Genomic DNA, 20,284 nt, shown 5'->3' with positions numbered 1-20,284 from the left:
TCGACAGTAATACTAAACGATGCACGTTTTTGTTTCATTTTATCTTCATTTGAATTTCATCTTGATTTTAATAGCAGACAAATCCAAGCGCAGCCTGAACATTTCTGAAAATCGAGATTCACTCGATTTACCCAGTCCAGGCAAACATTGAACGAATGTTCCTCTCGAATTTACCTTGAGTTTTGTTCATTAGCGATGTGGGAGTTTCAGAGTATCCTGCCAAGTAAACGAGAAAGAAATTTTTGACCAGATATACGTACACGGGGACACATGTGTCAACGCTAAGTACCGTGTTACATTATCGTGATGTCGCGCGTCATTCTCATCACACTGCAATATCGTGTTTCATTATGGTCATTAATGCCCGGTTGAAGGTAGGAGTACTTGCGAATACCGCGCGTACTTTCGTAATCGTCCTGGCGCGCTTTGATACGATCAAGACCTTAGCAAGAATACACGTAAATTATAGTCCGAGTCCCCTTTGACACACGGTCCGCTCATTTTTCCGCGGCAACGATTTGCTTTCGCGATGATTATCTGGAGACGAGTGTTTCACTAGAGAGAAAAAGAGAAAGAGAGATAAATATATACAGATATACGTAGACACAATTTTCCTACAGTTCTTGGGTTCTCTCTACGGTTGTTCGGCGCCTCCATGTTTCGTAATCTCGTACAGATGAAAGAAGAACAACACCTGAAAATAAATCCATTACACATCGTGGAATCCTACGGTCTCTCGAATGGGACCGCCGGACAAAGGCGGCTGGTTCTGTCCTTTCCGGTCGTGTATCGGACTTTTGATGGTACGCGGGTACCCACGCTCGATGCTCCCTTGCGCGCACGATGGTCTACCTCATTAAGATCACTCGTACACCCTATTAACGCCAGTGTGTGCTCGTGCGCCTTTGTTGGTGAACTGGTTTCCGCCGCGCCGCTAAATATGGTCGCACGATCTAAGGGCCGTAATTCCGATTCGTCCGGAATAATCGTTGCAGCGAGCCGCATCTCGAGGAATTATATCCGGCGGCGGTCAAGAGGGAGGAATAACGGAGAAGAAAGATCAGCATTCTCATTCCCTCTGCGAAAGGAGGCTGAACGCTTGGATTCACCCATTCTGAAACCAAACACGGCGAACAATCATGACGATAACTAACGCGCGCAGAACGAATATATCGATTGTTTTGAGGGATCGGCGGCGCGGATTAACTTTATTGGTGCGTTGGGAAAAGTCGGCGTGAGTCAACAAATCCATTCTGCGACCGCCGGCAAACCGAAAAGCCGATGGGAGGCAAGCCGGGATAACAGGATCCGATGAAGCGAGCGAGCGAGCGAAACAGTCGGCCTCTCCCGCTTCGATCGCTCGCTCGCTCGCTCGAATTCGAATCGCGATCGCGTGGAAGCACATAAATAGCGGGACCACGCAACGTGTCGACCATGACGTGTCGCGCTAGCGCGAGAGAGCCATATCTCCCCGGATTGATTTAATCGCCAGCGACCATTTGTCAAGGACGACGTCCAAATGCGGGTGGGCCCCGTTTGTTGCTGTGTCGGTCCCGCACAGGACAGCGAATGCAACGACGAGTCGGAGCACGTTCTCCATTTCAACCATGGGGAAAGAGCATAGGGAGGGTCGGTCAGCGCTAGTCCGATCGTCAGCGTGATTGTTTGCCGTTGCAGACGCATCCCGCTTCGAAAGACGAGACCGTATCGTGCGACCCTGCTCGCCAGCCGGGTTGAAATGAAGCGGAAAAATTCGAAGGGATGATTTTAGAGATATCGGATTCATCCTGCGCGCAGATGGTGAACCCCATGAAATTTCTAACCGCTCGAATAGCCCCTCGTCATTTGTGAAATAAAGTAGTATAGTGCACATTTTTCAGGATTACGAGATTTTACTGTTATCAAACGTTTTGTATCATCAAATTCTTAACATTTATTCTTAACAATATTAAGTACCTATTACGAACAACGAATGGCCAAGATGTAAATGTAAACGTGAACATCAAAAACGTTAAATTGTCATACGTTGGATACGTTTTATAGAATCTTTATTTAATTTTTTTATTTATATAAAATTGTATCTTACGCTGTTACGGCTTAAATCCATCTAACGAATGTAGGTATTTTAAATGATACTCGTTCCTGATACGACGTTCCAGTCCGTCGTTTAAGCTGCACCGGTATAAAAACAGACGAGTTTCAGTGCGAGCTCGAAAAAATTTACCTGCTGATATGCGAGGGAGAAGGAAGAAAATCACGGCTGGGAGTCGTATTTGCATTACTGGATTACGGCGTTCAAAGGTGTCGGCAATTAGAACGCTGCTTTTGTCGTTTTTTTTTCTCCTACACTCGATATGTTTTTTCCTTTTCCGTGCTCGCTCTCCTTGCAGGAATGGTATAGTAAAAATCTCGCACGATCCTCACTGTTGTCCGCCTTCTGTCTAGATCTTAAAACTCCGTTGCAACGTTATGTTACGTTCACATGAGTGTCTTGTTGGATGAGTCGTCGTTCCTCAACGGCAGCCGCATTTCGCCAAAGTAGCTTCGCTAGTCCTTCATTTGTGAAACCGGTCGCGTTACTCGCGGTTCACAAAGTGCATTCGCAAAGATGTAAAAGCGGAGGCTGTGATGACGTATCTTGCTTCGTTGTCAACATGTGACGTGTGCACGCGACTAGATTACCACGTGAAGAAACACGGAAATCCTCTTTACTAGAGGAAAAAACCTGCATCAAACGGACATCTTGGTGTGCATTTTGCACAATTTTCACCGTTGCAATATCCGTTGCTCGCGACCGACCGATCCCCATGTCGGTTAACGCAAACTGCGGCTACCTGAACGGCTTTTATTCTTCTTGCGCGTTACAACGACCGCGATGATGCCAAAGAGGATTGCCAAGTGGGTTTAATTAACGTAAGCCCGTCGACCACTGCCACTGACGGGAAAAACTACAAAACGACGATCACACTCATGTCGGCACGCTCACCATATCGACACACCGGTTTAATCTCGATGAATCCACATTTTTTTTGAGCGCGATCGCTCGCGTGCAACGCCGTACGCTGTTCTGTTGGCGCCGACGCGGTGGCCGACGCGTATTTTCTGATAGAGGATGCGCGTTTTCTCTCTTAGCGTTCTATGCAATTACGTGCGGTGGAGCACGACTCGAGGTAAGAGTACCGCCGTTATTATTAGCGTCGGAAGTATTCCTCGCGCCTTAGACCTCAGGACAATTCGCGTTGGTACGTGGAGATACGTAAAATGCGAAGTGAGAGAGAGAGAGCGAGAGAGAAGAACGAATAATGCTCGAGAGCATGTCCGTTCCCTGTTCGCCTGATCCGTATAGTGTATCCGTATAGTGTACTTGTCAAACTTTCATGTATTAGACGCCATACGATAGAGCGCAATCCACTAACTTCGCGACTGGGTGCAAGAAATTCTATTTAACGTAGCAGCGCGACATGTAATAAATGGCTCAGAGGAGTTTGATTTTTTTTTAGCAACATTCCGTCGCAAAACTTGATCGCTCGTCGAGGAAGCGCGCTCATACGCGAGCGCTCACTATAAACGTGCGTGAGGCACAACCGAACCGGGGAAAACGCGACCTATAAATCGCGCGAGAAGGTAAGCGTTACCGGGACTTGCCCGGATAATTCCACTAAAGAGCGAGACGTCGGTTTTACGATGTAGTAATAGCTCCCGTGGTGCTGTGCGAGAGTTCGCACTCGGACTCTTGGAATATCTCTAACGCGATGCGAATGACGGCTTCCATAAACGCGAACGTTCGCTTCGTGAACTCGTGTATATAATCGTGGTGAAGTACTTAACCGAGGGAAGCACCATGATAGTTCATCAGGTATTCTTGTCCTATCATTGTGCCAATTATGTCCTCAGTTAAGAATACTTATCGACCTGTCAGAACGATGATGCGGTGTTCTGCGTTCAACGGCCTTCCTGCTTTCCAACTTTATCTTCGACGTATCGATTCTTAGTCGGAGCATTACTCGAAATTCGGTTTGACATTAGTGGAGTGTATAAAGGAAGGCACTTCCGCGTTAGCCTATTGAGAAACTCTGACATGTATTTTAAGACATTCTTGAGTGGATATCTGGAATGAAGCGATTGAGAAGAGCAGCGTTCGCTTCTTATTAATACGTTGCAGCGAAGATAAGGAAAGATATATCGTCCAATAAAAAACTATGTGTTCTTAAAAGATGAAGCATCTGCGAGAAATCAAGTCGAGACAAAAATCCAGGTGCTGATAACGGATTAGTGATTCTATAAATTTACACGAGACGCAATAATAACGAATATACGCAGTTAAAACTTGATTTTAAATGAAAAATTTCAATCTTTCTTCTTGATAGTGGAATAACTCATGTTTAACTTAACCATTTCGGTGCTATAAAAATTATCCTTCTGACGAGAGAACTGACGGAATATACCATCTCTTTTGCATAAAGTCAACAGTCTTATTGAATTAAAATTTAATGCGCATCTGAAACGAGACATTTGCGAGCTTTCGAGCAGCATTACGGCAAATAGTAAACACGTTCTTTTTGCTTTGCATTGGTGAGATAAAAGCCAGAGGCGCGAATTCAGGGCGATTATACTGCGCGCGCGGGGATACGGTACCGCCGGTATTAATCGGATTTGTCTCGTTGTTTCTGTTTTTGCGGAGGAACCGCGAGAGCGGATCGTCGCGAATACGTTTCCAGAATAATGGCGCGTCGAATATTCCGTGTGGTTGTGTTCAGCCGTGGGCTGCCTTTTCGGCTTGATCGAGACGAAGCGGTGAGGTATGTTTATTCCGTAAACTGGCAAAATTCGTCACGCTGAGGATTCGTATGCACGCACAATCGGTAGTCCGTCCACAGAAATTAATTCTGTTGCTCGCGCACGTTTGTTCGCCAAGCAGACACTTGTGCGGTCGTCCACGTAGTTCGCATTGAAATAACGACGGCGTTGCGTTGTTCTTGCTGGTGGTTCATACAGCCGCGCATTTTCCCGCTGATAGCACTGGAGTGAACAAACGTACATACATTCATCCACACAAAAAAGAAAAAATGAGAAGATATCGCGAGAATATATTATATATCTCGGGCGGATCGACGCGCGATTTTCCTTCTGTTCCGTTGCTATCCGTCCCTCGATCGTTTTAAATCCCCGGCCTTCGATTTTCTCTCCCTCTCTTCGTGGCTGAAACTCCACGTTTTCTGCGCGCGGCATCGCAATTCATGCTCGATTTAACTCGCAAAACGAGTTTCTGCGCGAGCATTGTCGCGACCTCCGAACGTCGTGAGAGGCCGCCTCCGAAGGTTTTGAAATCCGTCGTTTTCTCAGCTTTCCTCACGGCGAACTCGAAGCTGCTCAGACCTCATCGAGACAAGAAAATGAGAGAAAGAAAAGGACCGGAGGGAAAAGAGCGGTACGTGATTTCGCTCGAATGTTTTTGCGTGGCTGTCAAAGGGTGAAGCCTTCACGCTACGATTCGCTGTTTCTACAATTTTACGTCAGTGTCACGACTCCTTTGAAACAGAAAAAAGTCCACCGCTTCCGGGAGACCACCGAGCGCAATCTCGGCCGTCCATCGTTCTCGATATCCACATAATCTCTCTTTGTCGCAATCATTGCTACCCTGTTACATGTCGGTGAACTCGAAGAGAAAAATTGCGAAAGGAATTTGGCTGACGTCCTGGTCTATTTATCATTCGTCTACTCATCGGTCTACGTGGGTGTCTTGTAAATTTAAACGAACACGAAAGAAAACGCGATTTTATTTGCGTATGCATTCGACGGAATCACGCACAGTCGGATCTTCCTGCGCTTCCGACGTCGTATGCAAATATATTTGGGAAGATTGCGAGATTTCTTCTGGACTTGACCGTGTAACGCAACCGGGTGTAAATCCGAGGAAAATGTATTCCGCGGTCGATGCGGTTGCTGAAGAGCATATTTGATATGGTGGCGGCGAATGTTGTCACGTTCACGTGGAAGTCGGAATATCCTTGAGTATATCGATTAATACCTCTCGTTCTACCGCTGTTACATGTGATTCGCAAGTGTCACGTATGCGTATCCATTAAATCTGTCGGTGATTCTGAGATTGATTTAATTCCCAACTCGAAAACGTGATTAAATTTTTTGTCCGCGAAACAGAAATTGTTTGCTGAGAGGAATTCTTCATTTATCATGGATTGCGGTTTTTCAGTTGGTCTTTCTCGGAGCATCGATATTAAATACGACTCACGGTGCAAATGAACGTCGCAAATGAACGAGCTTCTTCGCAATTTTCGGTCCGCACGTGAAAGGGGAACGCAACATCTCATTAACAGTTAACGATCCGAGATTGAGAATACGAGGGAATGTCAACCGGTCGACGAAGCGTTCAAGGCTAGGTAGCAAGACTTCAGACGCGGTAGCAGCGTAATGCGAATGTTCAGCGGCGCCAACCTGGCGCGGACTCGGCCGATTGCCTCGTTTTACTTATGCTTACCTGAGCGCGCTCGCGCGTTCTTCAGGTACATTATCGCAGCAAGGTAGCACGCAGGAATTGCGGAGACGAGGAAAATGCACCGACGTTTAAGCACTTTTTATTACGTCGGTTACGAATCGACGACTGCGTAATTGGCACCGAGCTCGCGTGAACGTTCCTCGTTTAACGAAAGCGCGCGATCTGCCGAGAAACTCACACTGGTGTTCTTGCGTTTCGCTTTACAGACATTGAAGGATTCATCTTGCCTCTGCTGCTATCGTTAAAACCGATGCTTCCTTCAGTGACAAGTTGCGCCACAAATTTGCGAGCGGGATAACTTTGGGAAAACAGTTCCTTCCTTCCTTGCGATTTCGCGACTTGTTTGCGACGAAGCAATCACTCGTCGTCTCATCTCCGTGAGATAATTACGCGATCATAGAAAGTCGTCAAGCGGTACACTCGAGCAGTCGCTCTTATTCTCTCCATCACGTAAGCTCAACGGTGAGTAATTTGACATTAAATTAATTGGGTTTTCTTGATCGCAAACGTTTCTCGAAACTTTCAACGGATCAGCGAAGAATGTGCTCTTTTTGTCGGATTGTCTGGCATTCTCGTCCAAATGACATACCGTTTTTATTCCGATGGTAAACGCATCGATATCGAGCTGTCAAACGCGGGACGAGATACACCGACTCGTGAGCATCGGGGACACCGCTGGTCAAGATTGGAGTGCACACAAGCGTATAGGATGCTCTCTCTCTTTCTCTCTGGGAAGATAGGCAAAATCCTGGTGCCCCTATCGTATATCCCGCTTGGTGTTCTGACGCGAGCCGCTGATATCGGGAACTTTGGTCGTGAAACTGTCGGGTGGAAAAGTGATTGTCGCAGTGGTTGGATTCACGAGAAACTACTGATGCATTTGACTTAGCGTAGTTTTGGGAAAATGGGACTTTCGGTGTGCCCGAAATTATTTTTTTATTTTTTATACCACTCTTATACCGCTTTATTTCAACTTCGCAAATATAATACGTAGAATTTTATAATGGACATAATTAGTACTAATCTATCTTTTCTCCATACATTATTATCGGAAAATCGCAAATCGATGATTGGTCTTTAAGTGCTAATGCTTTTAATCACTTTCATTCCACACACTCGAAAGATTAAATCCAGGCCACACGTACGAAATAGATTCTTCATGAATAACTTAGTAATCTTATCGAGAATACTTCAAGCTGAATTTTATACGTATGGTAAATTCGATCAATTGCACTGTAATATGTCGGTGCAATTTTAATTCTAGTATTGATGGTATCGACGAATATAGCACAGCGAGCGCTCACCCGTGACCCGTAACTGTGCCTTAGCAAAGCGACGTAACGAACACGTAATTGAGTTTGATTGTCTCCTCTATGCAGAATGAAATTCCACGAAATGGACAATTGAAGGAAGTTAAGAGTCTAGTCATTAAAATAATCGTTTTGAAACTTGCGGCATTCGTTTCCTGTACACTCTGCGGCGTCTCACACTCCAGTAATCCACCACTCCGTAATGTACTCAATCGATCAACGATGCGCGACCGGAAAGATGTCCCGTCCGCGCCCATGCCCTCCCCTCCGCTCGTCCTAACTTCCTCTCTTGAATCGTCTAGTCTTCGCGCTCGATCGGCTGGAAGCCGGTAGCTGTCGCCTGAGGATAAGCACGGATCTTCGCGGTGCACTCGCTATTCACGTGCTAGATTATTGGACCGCCACAAGCTTTCCGCGTTCTCGAGTAAATTCGTCATCCCGTCTAACTTTGACGTCTCTGGTTTCGATCTGTTTCAGGTGACCGCAGCCGATACGCGAAACAAGGCTGGAAGTCCCTCGCAACGCCTTGCAGTGGCCTCGTTCCACTGGACGAAGAACAACCCGGGCGGAAGCGTTTGTCGACAAACATCGACGATGAGCTAGCGACACCACCATGCGTAGGATGAAGCAGCGCGTACTGCACGCCTGGCCATGGTTATGGCTGTGGCTGTTCGCGGCCACGGCCGGCTCTCCGTCTTCCGACACTTTCGCGTCGACGACCTCTTTCCTACCGCCACGCGGCGTCGATGGAAGTGCAGGTGGAGACAGCGGCGGCGTCGACGACGGCGATGTCGGCAACGGCGGATCAATGAAGTCGTCGATTTTGTCGATCGCGCCAACCCCGTCAATCTCATTGGAGGGTGACGCGAACGTACCCTTGCCCGAGACCGAGTTCCGCTTCACTCAGCCACTGTACAACGTTTCCATTCCTGAGAATTCGATCGGCAAAACGTACGTTGTGCCCGCGGAGCGGATGGGCATCAAACTCGCGTCTGCCGATAGCGACGTCGATATCAAGTTCCGTATAGTGAGCGGTGACCGCGATAAGTTCTTCAAGGCGGAGGAGCGTACGGTCGGCGATTTTTGCTTCCTTCTGATACGGACGCGGACCAGTAACGTCGACGTGTTGAATCGCGAACGTAAGGACCGATATGTGCTCGAGGTGCGTGCTACGTTGAACAGGCGGGACAGCAAGAACCGCGTGATGACGCGTGACGTGGACGCCACAGTGGTGGTGACGATTCTCGATACGAACGATCTCAATCCGCTGTTCTATCCGACCGAGTACGAGACTATCGTGACGGAGGACACGCCTTTGCACCGCAGCATACTCAGGGTAATCGCCGAAGACGCCGATCTCGGCAGAAACGGCGAGATTTACTATAGCTTCTCCGAGGAGAACGATCAGTTTGCCGTTCATCCGGTCAGTGGCGTGATAACGCTCACAAGACCACTCAGGTAAGTGCCTGAGTCTGTTTCACTTTAAATTTCATTGTTTAACTTTGCAATTTTGTCTGATCTCATACAACACTCTTTCTTTCTCTCTCTCTCTCTTCTTTTATATATATGTATATGTACAAATATATAAATTTTGAATCTGAGAAACTTCAACAATTAATTAATATATTTTATTTTTCCTGTCAACTATTCTTGCAAAATTCTGTTATGTGCCTAAAATAATCATTAACTCTAAAATAAAAAATTCTATTTTTCTTTGCAAATCATCTCTAAAATATTTATAAAATATCTTGTGCGACAAACAATGTAGCAAACAATTCGCTTTTCTCATTAGGTACGCGGAACGCGCTATACACGAGCTGATAGTCTTAGCGAAGGATCGCGGCGCCCTGCTTCGCAGTGTGGGTACCAGCCGTGCGAGTACCGCGAGGGTCACGATCAGGGTGCAGCAGGTGAACCTGTACGCACCCGAGATCTACGTGCTTAAGCTGCCCAACATCGTAGAGAACTCGAACGCCGACATTTACGCGATCGTGCGGGTGACCGATCGCGACAAGGGCGTACACGGCCAAATCGCGAGTCTCGACATCGTGGGCGGCGATCCGGCTGGCCACTTCAGGGTGCGCCCAGTTGGTGGGCCGCGCTCCGGCGAGTACAACATCGAGGTGTTGCACCTGCTGGATCGCGAAACAGCGCTGCAGGGTTACAATCTCACCCTACGTGCGACGGACCGCGGGGTGCCGCAGCGTTACAACTACAAATTCGTACCGGTGCAGCTAGTCGACGTGAACGACAATGCTCCCGTGTTCAGCCATGAAATTTATGAGGTGAAGGTGCCGGAAACCGCACCCGTCAATACGCCGGTGATCCGACTCAAGGTAACGGACGCGGACGAAGGCAGGAATGCGCTCGTGTACCTCGAGATAGTGGGCGGCAACGAGGGTGGTGAATTTTACGTGAATGCCGAGACCGGGATGCTGTATACGGCCGTCGAACTCGACGCCGAGAAGAAGGCGTTTTATACACTCACGGTATCGGCGATCGATCAGGGTAACGCTGGTACCAGGAAGCAGTCCTCGGCCAAGGTGAAGATCAACGTAGTCGACACGAACGACAACGATCCCACATTCGAACAGTCGGAGATGGAGGTATGGATAGACGAGAATGAACCGGCGGGCACATCGGTCGTGCGGGTAAACGCGAAAGACCGTGACTCCGGCGAGAACGCCTACATATCCTACAGCATCGACAACCTGAAGAAGGTGCCGTTCGAGATCGATCACTTCTCTGGCATAGTCAAGACCAGGCAGGTGCTCGATTACGAGACCATGAAGCGGGAATATTTGCTTCATGTACGCGCTAGTGATTGGGGTTTGCCATACCGGCGACAGGCGGAGATGCGACTGCGAGTGAAGCTGCGCGACGTCAACGATAACCGACCACAGTTTGAGCGCATCGACTGCACCGGCCACGTGCCGCGTTACGTGTCCATCGGTTCCGAGATCATCACGGTGTCCGCGATCGATTTTGACGCCGGCAACATCATCAGTTACCGCATTGTATCCGGCAATTCGGACGGCTGCTTCGCTCTCGATTCGGCCAGCGGTGTCCTCTCGGTCGCCTGCGACTTGTCGGACGTCAAGGTTACCGAAAGGACCGTTAACGTTACCGCCACCGACGGCACGCATTTTGCGGACGTCAATCCCGTGCACATACATCTGGTGAACGCCAAGCGGAATCTGGGCACGAAGCTGCTGACGGATGAGACTGGTGCGTTTGAATGCCACGACACCGGCGTGGCGCGCAGATTGACGGACGCGATCGCCTCCGCGGAACGGAACAACATGCCGTCACGGGATGATGAGTTTACCCTGACTCCGAGTCGTTATGGCGAGAACGTGCACGCACCCGAGTTCATCGAATTTCCGAATGAGATACGGGTGAACGAGTCAGTTAAGCTCGGCACAACGCTCGAACGGATACGCGCCCGCGATCGCGACCTCGACTACAATGGTAAGCTCGTGTTCGTCATCTCCAGCGGCGACCGTGACTCCGTCTTTGGCATCGATCCGGATACCGGTGATCTCAAGACAATCGGTTACCTTGACCGCGAGCGTGAGAGCGAGTATTATCTGAACATAAGCGTGTTTGATTTGGGAAAGCCGCAGAAGTCCGCCTCGAAAATGCTGCCGGTTACCGTTCTCGACGTGAACGACAACGCCCCGAAGTTCGAAAAATCTTTAGCGAGCTTTCGGATCTCCGAGACCGCCCTGAACGGCACAAACGTGTGGCGAGCTAATGCTACCGATGCCGATCTCGGCGACAACGCGCGCATCACCTACTCCCTCGTGACGGAGACCAACGATTTCCGCGTGGATCCCGTGACCGGTGTGCTAAGTGTCTTTGGCAAGCTCGATCGGGAACGACAGGAGATCTACGAGCTGAGAATTCGTGCACGCGACAACGGCGGTAAGGGGACTGACACCCCGCCCATGTACTCGGACGCGTTGGTGCGAGTTACAGTGGACGACGTGAACGACAATGCGCCCACGTTCGCGCTGTCGAGTTACAACGTCAAGATACGCGAAGATGTGCCAGTGTGGACAGTCGTGGCGGTCGTAGATGCTACGGATCCCGACGAAGGCGCAGGCGGCGACGTGGAATATTATCTGTCGGACGCCATGGAGAGCGAGGGTTTCTTCAAGGTTGACAAGGTGTCGGGTACAGTGAGAACAACCCAGAGCCTCGACTTTGAAGAGCGGCAGGTGCACACGCTAACGATAGTCGCGAGCGACCGTGGTGAGCCGTCTCTGTCATCCGAGACGATGTTGATAATTGAAGTGGTTGATGTGAATGAGAACTTGCACGCGCCAGTGTTCGATGATTTCGTTGTATCCGCGAGCGTGTTTGAGAACCAACCGATTGGCACCCTCGTCACCACGGTGCGGGCGAAGGACGCGGATCCGCCGGGTGGGGATTCCAGAGTCGGATACAGCATCCGGGACGGCGACGGTGTTGGCATCTTCTCCATCGACGACGAAGGTGAGTGATTAATTGCTTTATCATTGAAAGGCTGAACGGGAGCCACCAAGATTTATCGTAATCCAACAGCTCAGCAGGACAAAACTCCATTAACTATCGTGCTACAATCGGGCAAATTTCTTCTCGCATCTTTTTTTTCGAGAAACGGAGAAGGCAGAATTTATGGAAACGAAATGGAAATTGAGAGAGCGAACGGTTCGGCTCTTTTTTTAGAACACCGCTGAACTTTAATCGACGTCGACTGTGTGCACTTCTTAGCAATAAGTTCCGGGTCTGTACGTTTCACGTAAATCGCCGCGACCATATTGAATTCAGGAATTTCCAATCAAATATCGCAAGATGTGCGCCTCCTTTGAGAAAGCGAACGAAACGAGTATCACGGGGGTCTCACCAAGATTTCCCAATATCCCGTTCAATAAACGGCGAGTATAGAGTCCCGCGTGGCAAGTTAAACGTATCCGATCGCGTAGCGGCGATTTCAATTTACTCGCCACAACGGTTGCGCGCATTCGTAAATATCTTTGCGTTAATAAATGGGTGGCTCTCGGGAAAAAACACATCGCGTCTACGTATTCGTATAAATCACGGCATTCCTATTAGATAAATAGGAAACGCCGAGAGTTACCGCGTAACCGAGAGGTAACATTTAACACGTGTCATAACTCAAACACGGGGTCAAACAAGCGGATACAAGGGGGTTATTCTGCATCACGTAACTTAATAGAAAGTGCAATTTCAAATCTTTTATCTCACGTATTCAATTTAGACTTCTCACACGATTTATAGATTGATACAAAAGATTAATCGATAATCGTGAACAACTCCGTTATAAAGGCACGTCTTTTCGGGGACATTTATTTCGCTCCCTTTATGCGGGAACATTTATGACGTATCTGCACGAGAGGAACGTTCTCTTTCTCTGATGGAACCTTTGTCCTTTCCGGTCCTTCGAGCACAAAAGGGGGGCGCGCGCAACGTACCACGCCGTGCCCTTTTCTGCATCGGACACGGCCCGCGCCGTGGCACCGGTCCAACGCGAAGCTGCAGCGTCGCAGTCCATTAAATTCCGATGTGGCGAGCCTAATTGAATTACGGTGCCACGCGGGGACCCTCCTTTTTTTCGAGTGCGCGAGACGCGTTAAATCTCCGCCTGGCAAGTCCCCTTTCACCGCGGAAACGTCTCTCGAGAAATCGCGCGTCATTCCGCTTAATGGCTAATTTCTGCGTACGTTCACGTAGGGCGACCACGTTCGGTCACGGCGCGCGGTCATAATGTTCCGATGATCGTTTCCTGATGAATGCACCGGGCGAGACGAAAACTCTTGCGAGCAAATGGGTCGCTAATTCGCGAGACTCGCAAAAATACTTCCACACGCAACATCCCTATATTTGCGTTAGACGCTGGTCCTCCTCAATTATAATGAACAATTAGGTGTAGGTGATGATAGAAGATTTGAAAGAAAAAAAAGAGACGTGAATGAAGAATGGCAAGAACTAATATTTGCTAGCGAAGTAAGAGAAAGAAGCATGGAATTTTATGATCATATAACGGGAATAAGGAAAATAGGTGCTGAAAGCGAATATTTGATGCAAAGTCTGTATGAAAGTTTAAGATGAAATATTTAGCCATTAAAGTGTGTTAGATCGAAAAAATATTTTTTTCGTAATAGTTTTGCCAGAACATTGAGTACCGATCCCGATACCAATTGTCAATTGCAATGATCACCGTTTCGGTTTTTGCAGCAGCGCATTTCGCACGGCTGAATCATATCCCCAGCGCAGGTTTAAAAAGATATAGTACTCATCGGCCGCTGTTTCAGTCACGTTCGACGAGTTTCCATCATTCGTTGAAACAGAACGCGATCGTATGCGCTGCACGTTGTCGTAAATAGTTTCATATATGCGTATGCATGCGTTTTGCATATGTGCACGCGTATCTATACACTTAACGTATGGACATATAGGGTGCCGTTTCAGCTATCAATCGTCTTCGTGCTTCAATCGCCAATAACAAATCCTTCGCCATATTTGTCGTCTGTGTCAGCAAAATGAGACTTCTCATGAAAAGTTCACTGTTGATTGCGTTCTTTGAATTTTTCTTTCAACATAACGAATATCATCTATCTCTCATCTCAAACTGAAATCCTTTTTAAAATTGCACAAGCAGATTTATTGTTTGTTATATTTTACTCAGATTAAAGTCTGATTTCATTACATCTGTTCGTTAAGAAAGTCCGTTATTAGCCGAGTTGACGCGATAGAATTCGAACACCCTGTACTATCTCCATGTGCCTATGTGTATGTTGCTCGGTAGTATATTGATCCCCCGTCGAGCAAAAATAATACATTGTCAGTAGTATGCATATTCAACCGACGTAAATATTCATAAGTCGCCGGGTGTATTGCCTCGGTGTCAGAAGCACGAACGGTAACGTCGTGCCGGGGTGCCAATGCGAGTTGCGGTGATAATGGCAGCGGCGGCATTGTCGGTGACGGTAATGTCGGTGATAGCTACGGTGGCCGTTTAAGTCGCGAACAATTCTTCCAACGAAAATTCAGGGTCTACTTCGAGGCGAGGGCACCGTGGTATTGGTTTACAGCACGAGGCGGCGTTCTTCCTTTGTCGCGTCGATCCCGCGTGAAAGCTATCGTCTCACGGGATCGAGAGGCTCGACGCGGTTATCGCGCCCCAAGTATCGGATCTTCGGCCTTATCGCTCGTCGGATGTCGATCAGCTTGTCTTCCGCGCGCGTGTCCCAGTTAAGGGATATCGATTCGCGCACGTGCGTTCCGCATTACGTTGTTGCGCTTACGCTCTTTAATTTCCGTGACAACGGTGTTTCGCGAAGACCATCATCTAGCTTTCTATCTTCTCCACTCTATCGTCGGAACGATATATATACCCGTCGACGCAATTTGCGCTCGAAACAACGCGCAGCTTGACGCACGCTTTGACTAAACTCGATTAAGCGCTGATCGTTGTAGAAAAGTGCCACACCTAGTTTACGGAGCAAACCCGACGAGCGGAACCGGGCGACGCGTTTTCCGGTAAGCGAGCTAACGCGTTATTCGGGCCGGACTCTGTCCACTAGGCTGCTGGCCGCGGGCGTTAGTCCATTAATAAAGCTTTATATATCAACGAGCGTTCCGAAAGCTCGCCCGAGTTTGATCGTGCGCGAAGTGAAGGAAGGCTCGCGACGACCCGATCGGTGTACGTTAAAGCGGATAGATCGGTGTCCGGAAGTGGCTGATCTTTCCTGCTCACTCTCCCGCTTTCTCCTTCTGTCGGTCTCTCTTTACATCATCCGGAGCGGTGAGCCAACTTAAGCGCTCGACGTTTCACATCCTCTTTCGCCAGCAGGTAAAACCGGAATGTCCTTAATTTCGAGAATCCGAGGAATTTGCGAGCGGATGGAACGAAATGTATACAACGCTGCTCACATGCTGCGTTCGAGAAAGATGGAAATAGAGATCATGCCTCTCTCGCGAGCATCGCTTCATTATAGAATTGCCTCGTATTAATCCTATCGCTGCATACGATGTGTATGTATTGTCAAAGAATAAATTTAGTTGGTTATTATTCAAAATTCTTACATATAATATCCTCGATGAGACAAACATGTTGACACATTGATCGATCGAAACAACCAATCAGCCGTACCGGAGATCGCGCTTTGTGCAGCACTCTCCGTCGAGACAGGGAATAAGTCGGACACTTATTTTCGAGAGTCAATTCGTTTGCATTTTCGTTATCCAATACAGTCTAGTATAGTTGTGTTTTGTTCAAATTAAACGAACGTGTTTGATTATTTTCCGCTTATTCCATCTCTTAAAATCAATACCATCCTCGACGCACAAATTATACAGACAATCTTACATTTTAATCTAAGATTCTAAAGAGATGCTAATCTGCGCCCATCGTTGAATCCTCTTTGCGAGTCGCTCGTGGTAGCTAGCTTGTTGAATTGACCAACTCTTTTCTCAACATCGAGCGCCTGTCTTGCCTGTCACAATACGAGAAACATCAGCAATCGGCTTTGTTGCAAGAGGATACCGAAATTATTGCTTGAAACGCTTCCTCGAGAAGTCTTTGCTTTTGAGGAACCGCTTGAACAAAACCGGCTACTTCCTGGATGTGCTTTCTGACACACGACATTTATTTCGGTCGAATTGCTACGTCAACAAATAGTATCGTAAATTATAATGCGCCGCGCTCGTAAAGCCATTCCAAATTGCCTCTGCCGACGTATTCCATCGCGCCTCTATCATCGCATAAACCGTTCCGTGATATTCATTCATCCGGAGTGCCCTATATTATCCCGCGGCTCGAGCGATTGTGCTCCGGCTTCGTTCCTTTGCTTCCCCCATATTTTTCTCGTACTTTTTCTCTTTTATGTAATGCCGGTGCACAAATAATCACGTCGCGACGTCGCGCTAAAGTCAACTCCACCGTCAACTTTGCTTCTCGCCACTGTACTTTCGATGAAAAACAGCTCCAGTCGACGTGGCGCGGCCATTAGAGCCATCGGAACAAGTCCGGGCACTGGTTTAGCTCAGGGTATTCGACATTCGAGCGTTGCTGTGATCGCGAGGAATTTTACACGCGGGAACGTGTAAAACTCCATGTCTGCACCCGCGCGTGCACCTAGTAGTTCTCGTGATGTTGTGCGACGGTCGATTGAAAAATTGTCGACGCTAAATTAATCCCATTCATCCGCACCTGCATTGTTGTTTGTTGGACTTTACGCGATCCGCTTGGGCTGATGCGGGCGGGATAATACGGTCACGAGGAGCACCGCTTAAATATTATATAGTGGAATTAACAAGGGTATGTCACGCTCTAACGAACCGGCGAAAAGCAAGCGAGCGCGACCAGGACGCAAACGGTATTCCATACACCTAATAATATGTACGCCTACAGCAATAAAGCGCCTGTGTGGGTCCGTAGCAATTACGCAGGCGTTTGTACAGAAATACTCCTATATACTGGCTAACAAACTGTGGCGCGGTGATATTTTTCGAAATACATGAGGCCGCTATTTTTGTGGCGACGTTACGTTTAAAATAACGGTGTGAGGAAAATATTACGACAATGGTATTCTCGCGTATTGTACGAGCTGCGTCCGTTAGTGAAATACAGTCCCCTTTATCGCGCGCCAACATTTATTCGCTCTGTCATCACAATCGTTGCTTAGATTTTCACGTTTTTAAACACAGAAACGCAAACGCCGGATCTCTTATGTATGTCTATAATAAATACATATGCGCAAGGTAAACGAGGTATACAGGAATCGGGTCAATCGTTTCGACGATCGGCAATATCGTCGTGGAGCTAAACGCGAACAGCATCGCCAAGCGTGCGAGTGCCATGGCGGGGCGAGAGGCAACGTGTTCGAGACTTAAAAGTGCGCTTTTACTCGAGTCCATAAACTCAATTATTTATAGAGAGCGAAAAAACATCCCGCGCTGCTGCCGTATGGCCGAGAGAAATCGAGAAGAAAATACTTCGACCATCGACGCTCTCGATTCTGCCTTGTGGCGAACGTGGTCGGCGAGCAGACGAGTATCACGATAATGCCTCGTAACGATACGCGCGAGTTTGTTATTTACTGCCGACTGCACTTCGTCTAGATTGCAGAAAAAGAGCATATATGTCCGGATTAAAGAGTAACGTCTGACAGTCTGGCATCCTTAAAGCCACGGGACCTTTTTCGCTAACTTCGTGCGATTTGCATCTCCGAATTGCGCGGGATCGTGAAATTCTGATTGTAATTGACGGTACCTGGTAACGAGATGCGCCCGATTACAAATCACGCACTGCGAACAACAAGATTCCAGCACGGTATTGTAATGTAATGTCGTAAAGCACACGTTTTCGACATGTCGCGGCGCACCATACGCGCGAGTTGCACGTACGAATCCGCGAGATGAATACCTAATTCGTGCTGTGTCGAGCGGTTAACGCATTGTTCACGCAGCTGTTATTTCACCAGATCTCTCGCCTGTGCAGGATGTGAAGGATCTTTGCGTTCTCTGAGCCGTAATCTCGACCAAATTTGGAGATTCTAATTAAAATACAAACGTTACGAAAATCGCGTGTGAAGGTGCTTCGATCAAGTTTGAGCAAACGCGAACATCTTTTCGCCCTTACAAATTATTTTAAAGATATCCGCGCGACAAATTGTATCGGGCGACATAACTGAAATTAGCTCTTGAATTCGCTTTTATCTAACTAGGGCGTAATGGTAACCGAGTGCGTTCTGTTGGAGACGTCACTAATAATCTCGTTGGAAGCACGTCAGCAGCATGAAAAAAAATAAACAGGAAAGGGAGAAAGAGAAACGCTCGTCTCGGGGAATAAAAGCTACGGGAATAGCACAATGCACTGGTAATTATGCGCTCGTGCACCTAGCGCAAGGTTCGAGACAATCGCCGCGAGAAACACAAGTGGAAAAAGTCATACTTGGCGTGGCCGTGAATACGTGGCTTGTTACGATACGCATTCATCGCGGTTGCTATCCGACCACGTTACCGTACATAGATAACTCATGAGACTTGTACAATCAGACGTGCATAAATCACGAAATAAAAATATACATAACGCATTAAATAACGAAAGCGACTCTGACACGAGAACATCTTGACACGAGAGCTGGCGAATGGATTAACGTCAACCGTGACGTTTGATATTTTCCCGTTACGATGACGTACAACGCAGGAATCGTTATACATATTCGCGTTCGCAGTGTATCTTACCTTGTTGCGTGTATATCTCTCCATCTACTCCACGTAGCAGAATCTCACGCGAAAGTCTGAAAGTTCCTCCGCGCCAAAGTTTTTTAATAAGTTCGGGAGAAAATGAAGTTTCGCCCATTTCTCGAGGAAGCGCGGGGATCACCGACACGGATTTTATGACCGATTAAATACCGTCGTAAGATGAACCGCTTGTAAACGGAAAGTAAAACGAGATATACCTAAGCTACGAGAGGAGAAAGAGGTATCGCACGAAGGCTCGGAGAGTGCAGGAGAATAGAGAATATAAGGGCGCAAGAAAAGAAAGGAAGTTCGGGATGGATCGTCGTCTCTGGAGACTGCGTACGGTGCAATACGTATACGTCGTGGTATGTGACGTTACTTCCGACATCTACGTTCTATATCCCTTTTAAAACCGCTGCACTATTCTCCGCAACGTCTCTTTCGGTGAAGATACATATTGTCTTTTATCGCGATACCGTTTCTCGATCTTGGATGTACGATTCGCGCATGAGAATGATGTTTGAAGAATTGGATCCGTTAGATAGCATTATTACAATATAATTTAGCAGAAATCGCGGATTACCTGCGTTATCCGTTTTTCTCTCTAGGAAAGTCTCGTTTATTCCGAGAAAGCATCGAAATCATATCAGTCTTGCAGCACAAATCTATTTTGAACTATGAATAAGTTGATAAGCAGGCGAAAAAAATGAAACTTTGAATATATCTCTCTCTTTCTCTCATAATAGGTATGGAAGCCAGGAATATTTCCGAGACGACCTGGTACTGTGGTAACCGCGATTCGGTGGAAATCACATTGAGCCAGTACACGACTGTCGCGGAAATGTTTCAACGAGTTTCCCTTTTGGCGAACTCGAGAGAAGAGTCGCTTGCTCCGTCGTATCGCAATCCCTTTTTTCTTCGTATCGCAATCCCTTCTCCTTCTCTGTCTTTCTGCTCATCTTATTCGCCCGTCCGCGGTAGCTATCATTTTTTTCGCCGGATCCTACCGCGGCCAACTTTTCCAGGGAGTCCGTACGGAAACTCCTTCCGGCGAGCCGAGATTCTGAAGAAATTCTCTCGGTTCCCGAGACGTTTCTAATGTTCTTGAATCCGTCGAGCGTGAATTAAATATGGGAATATCGAGCGCGCGCACGGAGGGAAGGGATTTCGACCCCCGTTCGAATTTCGTAGGTGCACGTGGACC

The 20,284-nt window shown here is 47.7% G+C and overlaps 1 protein-coding gene across 1 annotated transcript in view; it reads left to right on the top strand.

Annotated features, from left to right (window-relative positions):
- LOC105279317 (fat-like cadherin-related tumor suppressor homolog) overlaps positions 1-20,284 on the top strand; it is a 267,558-nt gene that overhangs the window by 83,254 nt on the left and 164,020 nt on the right. The window contains exons 2-3 of the mRNA XM_026969956.1: positions 8,302-9,282; positions 9,617-12,324. Of these exons, the coding sequence (XP_026825757.1) occupies positions 8,438-9,282; positions 9,617-12,324 (3,553 nt within the window). The 5' untranslated portion in view covers positions 8,302-8,437. The remainder of the gene's footprint in view (positions 1-8,301; positions 9,283-9,616; positions 12,325-20,284) is intronic.

Source organism: Ooceraea biroi, chromosome 5 (assembly GCF_003672135.1).
Source record: "Ooceraea biroi isolate clonal line C1 chromosome 5, Obir_v5.4, whole genome shotgun sequence".
Classification (NCBI taxonomy): domain Eukaryota; kingdom Metazoa; phylum Arthropoda; class Insecta; order Hymenoptera; family Formicidae; genus Ooceraea; species Ooceraea biroi.
Note: the sequence above shows the minus strand (reverse complement) of the source record. Positions and strands in the feature narration are given on the sequence as shown.